A 6,462-nucleotide genomic window follows, 5' to 3' on the forward strand; every position below is an offset into this window, starting at 1 on the left:
AATATTTTTTTTCCTCATAGCCTTAAATCAGTTTTTAGATTTTGTGCTTAGCTGCCTCTCTTCCCTTTCAAAGTCAGTTTATAATCTTACCAGCGGTCCAGCGGTGCGATGTGACTCTGTAGGTTGCTGAGTGACAGTATCGATACCACTTATCATGGTAAAAGAAAAAAAGGCTGTAAGGTTATGTAGCTATTTCAAAGACATTGGATAAAAGCTTTATCATCATTGAAGTGAAGCAGATGTTGTTTTTTTTCACTGGCATCAGGGTTTCAAAATTTTACGGAGTTTTCCATTGCAGTGAAATGTTAAGGGGTGATGCTGTCTCTGGGCTTGTCCCATTTCTCCAAGCCAGTGTACCCGCAGCAGTCACTCGTGCAGGCAAAGCCAGAAGGTTTACAGGTTGTTTTTCCTATTTCTTGGTATTTTTAATTGGGTGTCACAAAGAAGAATTTACCAAGAAGAGTTCCAGTGAATTTATGTTTATTAAGAACGTTATTAAACTCATTTATGCGTTCATGATGCTCATATATAGTCAGGAATGTTGAGATCAAACACTCCTTATTTTGGAATGCCATTCATTTCTCCTTATTATCATTTTAAGTTGCAGTGAGTAACACATCCATTTGCACCTGCATTTCCTCCTCGGGTGGCCTCTGTTCCTGCTCTGCCCACGCTGCAGCGTTACAGCAGCTGGTTAGATAAAATCATGCTGTGAATGAACAATGAGTAATTCTTCCGAATGAAAATGTTCAGGTTTATTGCTCTCACTTTATTTGGATAAAGGCGTTTCTGAGGATCTGATGGAATAAGTGTTATTTGTAAAATCTCTGGGGAGAGTGGAGAGTGGTAAATGCCTGAGCAGCGGCCACAGACAAGAAATGAAAGGTTAATTTGAGGAATTTGTATTCCCGTTTATCTAGTTCCAACCTAATAACGATTTATTTCTTTTTAGCAGATAAATGTGTTAGTTCTTGTCCAGGGGATGAAAATGACGATCTTAGCATCAAAACTAAGAGAAATAAGTAAGTTCTGAAGTCTGCTTATCTATATGTAATGTTGGGAAGCTAATGTCTGGTACAGTCAAGTGCCAAGAGAAACACGGTTACTGTCTTCTGTGGGGTAACTACACCACTAAATGATGAGAGTCATGCCTAAGGTATCCAGTCCTCACCCAGCTCCGTGATTCTCTAAAATACCTCTTTCCCATGAACATCATCCTTTTTTGTCTGGGTAACTCTTAAGTACTTGTGTATGTACTTGTGTCCTTGCAGCATCATTCCCAATCGCCTAGGGAGGGCTGAAGGCGAGAGGGGCTGTTCTGGTGCTGGGCTGCTGGAGTCCTGCACTGTATTTCTTGCCGTTTTGGCTTGAAAAAGCTCTTTGTGTGTGCTAGAAATTGGATTGGGCCTTTCACGGATCGTGGCACAGACTGAAATTTGCTGTTACGATATAAAAGTCACTGTCATTCTGTGAAGAACCCCAATTTAATGTCTCTCCCATCACTAGTAATGCAGCATCATTTCAGGGTAGCTGTAAGTGTAATGTAATTATTTGTAGAAGGCAGATAATACACTAGGGCTCCCATTACATACTGATCTAATTCATTTGCTTGGAAATAAAAAAGTGTTTTCCTGTTGAAATTTCAAACTAAATATTATTCCACAGTGGTGAAAATTGCATGAGTAGAAAATGCAGTCATGCCTAGTAGGAGGCTGAAAATCCAGTCACCTTACTTGCATTATCCTCATTTGAACCTTGTGAACATTTTAAGGCTCCGAATCTTTCCAGAAAGAGCCTTAATCCGCAGTGAACCCACTCGTTGCTCAGAGCATCATGAAACAGCAGCATGGACCCAGAGCAGGAGCCCGATTTCGAGGTTGGAGTTGGCCAACTTGCCAAAGTCAGGCGTTTCCTATCCCCACCTCAAATCCCATCACCTCCTGAAGCAGGCTCCTTCCTACCTTCGAGGTTCCCATTTAATTAACCTCTCTAATTAACCCTGTGGATGCTGAGGGCACATGGGGGCAAACCTACAGCCCTCCCAACAAGGGGGAAGTCGGTGTTGGCTTCCAGCGCCGTGAGAGCACAGTGTCAAGGGTCTCTAACTCTGCTGAACTTATGTAGACATTTATCTGCTGTGAAACGGTCCAGCTCCAGGGATGCCACTGATTCTGCAGGGTTGCACCTGAGGAGAGCATCGCTCCTACTCCGCTGATGCTTCATGGTTGCATCTTGGCAGTAACACGTCCTTCTTTCCCAAAATGAGCACAGCGGTGCTACGGCCATGCCGTTAGCCAGGGGGTCTGCTAAGGAAAGGGACTCGGGCAATAAGTAGTGAGTATGTTCTCAGAAATACGTATTTATTCTGATCAGGTGCAACCTTGGAAGAAGGCTCTTGGGGTACACACAGACCTTCTGGCAGAGACAGAGGGCAGGTTCTTGGCTCGTGCTTTGTTGCAGGGTGGTGCAGGCGATGCGCTGCCGGATCGCTTCCCGTAGGAGTGAGCTCATGGGGCGCGTGGGGACGGAAAATAAAGATCAGGGTTGATTTTCAAGTTCGAGGGCACAAAAACCAAAGGAGAGAAAAATAAACCAAGATGAGCCTCCTCGGTCACCCCTTTAAAATCTCCACTCCCTGGCAAATTTTCTATAAAGCTGTCACTTTTCTATACCTTGAGATACAGGGTAGTATTTCCCTGCTGAGCTCCTCTTTGGTCATGCCGACAGCCCATCCTTCCATGTAACGAGCTGTCAGAGGTCCCCTGTCCCTGCGTTTCCATAACGAGCCGCAGGTTTGGGTCATTCTTGGCTGTCAGCATCTGCTCCGGGGCTCTGCTCCATGCCCGCGAGGACATCCTGCCATCCGGGAGGGTTTTCTAGAGAAGGTTAAAAATCCCCACCCGAGCTGGCAGTTACTGAACTGTTTTCTATCTTGCCTTGTTAAAGAACAGAAGATTCCCAAGCTGCTGACGCAGGGAAGGCTGAAACGGAGGAGAAAAGTGAGGAAACACCAGCTCCTCAGATCACGCCTCCCCTAGAAGAGCGCATCACTCATTTCCGAGACATGCTGCTGGAGAGAGGGGTAAGAATACGCCCGCTTGCCTTGGTGGGGCTCGGTTGTGAAAACAGGGCATCGTCTAGGACCAGCACGGGAATAATTCAATAACTGTGACTTAGGAGTCAACAGAAGAATTACTGAGAGGGGTTTTGCTGGCTATTAACCGTGTAGGCATTGTGGTACTTCACTGTGACTTTTCTTCTGGCTGTGCGGAACCGAGAGCGCTTTGCGGTTCCAAAGAAATTCCTACAGACAGACCCAAAGATGGCCAGAGGTGGGAGCTCCTCCAGCGCGGACCAGTGGCTCGGCAGGGTGTGGGGACCACACGCCAGCCCGGGGGTCCAGAAGTGTTCGTTACGTGATGAGCAAAGGATGCTCCTGGCCAGCTCTTTGCTTTTTTTTTGGCGTGGGAGAGGTTTCATCACCCAAACTCCAATGATCCCAGCAGTAGGAAGCCAAGTTCACGTACTTGCCATCCAAAATCCACCCAGCCTGTTCGGAAAGGATGTACTGGAGTCTGAGGAGGGTTAAGAAAACCTGTTCTCTGTCCTGGACCTCCCGTGGACTTCCTTGAGAAGCTCTGGTGGTTCCAGCCGAGGGGTGGTGCAGGGGCGCGGGATGCTCAGGGCTGTGGGCTGGAGGGAGAAGAGGAGGTGGGGGCTCTGCCACCCGCCAGGCGAGAGCACCGCAGCAGCATCCTCCCTCCCGCACCACGGCTGGCACAGACCCAGCCACGGAGCTGGGACAGGGTACGGGAGGGCTCGGAGTTACTGCAGATGTGAGCGGGTGGTTAATGGAGCGGTGTACGCAGATGTTATACCTCCCTCCAACACTCTGCAAATATGCGTTCTGTTGAAGTTCCTGTAATTTCTATAAAGAAAAAAAAATCCAAGGTGTCTGTTGTTAGGCAGTAAAGCCTATAAAATTTATCACTCGCAATCAGTGGACTTTAAAGGTGGATAATTAGAGCTTCAGAAGCCCAACAGTCACTTATCTCCATGCCAGACCTCCTTTATTAATACGTTTTGTTAATTATGCTTTAGAAATTCAGAAGTGCCCTAAATTAATACTGGTTGAAGACTTCTGCTGCCATATTTTAAAACAGGGGGCAAGAAGTCAACATTTGAAAGAATTAGGGATATTCTGTAACAGGATTCCTCAAGTGTTTCCAGTGTAAAATTCAACTTCCTCATAAAAATAAGAACTTAAGGGAATTTACTGTTTGTTTTTGTTATTATTGAAAAATGTGTAGATAATAGTTTACTTTGCTGTTGCCCTCAGCATTCTTCAAATGTCCAGGGAAGCTGCTGGTTAGCACCAGCTGGTTGGTATCACTAGAAATGCAGGGCCATTAGCGTTTATTATTTTTGATTATTATTTTGTTTTTTTATGATTATTTAAGTGAGCATCTCCTGACATTTCTTTGTAATGCTCTTATTCACTGGTGTTACAAACAGCTTGAACTAGACGGGGTTCTTCAGCATAGTTCTGAACCTTTCTACATAAATTATTTCAGCAAAAGCATATTAGTAACATTTTAATAATGAAATGTGATTTTTGGTGTAACTCCAAGACAACACCGCTATTCTTAAGTCTGTGGCAAGTTTTCCAGTGTAAAAATGTAATCTCCGATATCCTCCTGGAAGGTGAAGAGTTTTCACAAAACCCTGAGAAGATCCTGGCTCCCTCCCAGCCACGGCATCCAAATACCCGAGTTCTCCTGTCTGCAGTTCCAGGAGATTCTTCTCTTTGCAAGGGTGGCGTCAGTGAAACAAGACTTTCTTTAAGGACCCAAAATGATATATTTTTTCTCAAGATTTTTACCTTCTTAATATTGGGGAGAAAAAAGGCAGGGGGGCTCCGAACCCACGACAAGCTCTGCTCTCTTTTCCTTTCCAAAGCCACAGAAATCATCATTTATTCTGGGAAGAGATGCCACCCCCACCATCCCAGTACATGTGTCCTTGGTTGAATGTCCCGTAGAAGGAAAGAAGACCATGCTACAATACACACTGGGAGATTAGTCAGAGTATTAATATTTCATATGCATTTTTAGAGTGAGTATCCTGAACAGCATATGATGTGTGTAGCTAGAACTAAATTATAAATATCTGTAGCCAACACTTAATTTAGGTGTGTGTCTGCAGCATGTGAAATCACTAAAGAAAAAATCATAAACAGGAAAGATTAAATGATAAATTAGCCTGAGCTTCACTAGCTTTGAGTTCAGACTGGCCTTTGTACGGTCAACAAAGCTCATGTCCGAGAGAGAGCATAACAGACATCCTGAAGAAAAGGATTTCTGCTGCGGATCCTTCCAGAGGGGGAAATCCCCAAAGCTCAGGACCTGGCTGCCCGCGTGGGCACGGAGGGCAAACCGCAAGCTCTGGGCAGCCGAAGTCTGGAGGAGGCAGCTGGGATCACCCCACATCCAGAAAGGCCGCCTGGGCTCCGAATTCTCCATTTCTGACCCCTCTAAGGGGAAACGCCGTCCATGCAAACCCACTTCGCCAGAGCTTTCCTGCTGGAGCGTTAATTACTTTAATTATACTTCACATACTGAATTTTTTTTAGTGAATTTACTCTTGGTAATGAGGTGGGGAGGGATTAGAATATTTTATGTCACCCCAGAGTTTTCTGTACCAAACTTACCAACAGTGATGTTGTAGGAGGTACCGACCTCGGGATGTCAGTCCTGCGTGCCCGGACCATCGTTTGGAGAAGTCCTGGGCAAAGGGGAGCGGGCACGTGAGGGACCAGCTCAGATCTGCGGTGGTCCTTGCAGCCTGCTCTCCATATGGAGGTTTCGGAGAAGATGGAAGAACCTCTGTACGAGCGGGATGTTCTCATTTCACGTGGCTGCAGGGATGCGATGCACAGGGCTGGGGGCTGGCTTCATCTCTGAAGATGCTCGTTATTAGTTCTGCAGCGTGTGCGTGCACCGACGGCCTCGGTCGGGTTGTAATTCAGAGAGGAGGGGAGGTAAAGCTCAGATAATTGCTTAAATGGAAATTGATGCTTCCGTTGTGCAAAGGGGATAATAAAATGGCATTTTCCTTTCTGCTGCCGATTCTTTCTATCAAAAATGTGGAATGAGCGTCTCCCAGATACTCACGGAGATGTCCTGGAGCAAATCAATACTAATGGTGTGGGGGCGACCAGAGCATTGCCAGAAACAGATTAAAATTCAGCTTCCAACCACTCCGAGGCGTCCTTTAGAGGGTTCATTAGCTTTCTGAACTACTCTCTTGCTTCACCGTGGAACATTTTCTTCTTTCCCATCCTTATTAAAATTCCTTAATCCAACTGTGTTTGTGTACTTCACAGGTTTCAGCATTTTCTACGTGGGAGAAAGAGTTACACAAAATAGTGTTTGATCCACGCTACCTTCTGCTCAATTCGGA

General features: G+C 45.7%; 1 protein-coding gene across 1 annotated transcript in view; it reads left to right on the forward strand.

Annotated features, from left to right (window-relative positions):
- Positions 1-6,462, forward strand: part of TCERG1L (transcription elongation regulator 1-like) — a gene marked incomplete at both ends in the record, with an annotated part of 23,648 nt that overhangs the window by 14,770 nt on the left and 2,416 nt on the right. The window contains 3 exons of the mRNA XM_010082548.1: positions 953-1,022; positions 2,947-3,082; positions 6,386-6,462. Coding sequence (XP_010080850.1) covers positions 953-1,022; positions 2,947-3,082; positions 6,386-6,462 — 283 coding nt within the window. The remainder of the gene's footprint in view (positions 1-952; positions 1,023-2,946; positions 3,083-6,385) is intronic.

Source organism: Pterocles gutturalis, unplaced genomic scaffold, assembly GCF_000699245.1.
Source record: "Pterocles gutturalis isolate BGI_N339 unplaced genomic scaffold, ASM69924v1 scaffold36289, whole genome shotgun sequence".
Classification (NCBI taxonomy): domain Eukaryota; kingdom Metazoa; phylum Chordata; class Aves; order Pterocliformes; family Pteroclidae; genus Pterocles; species Pterocles gutturalis.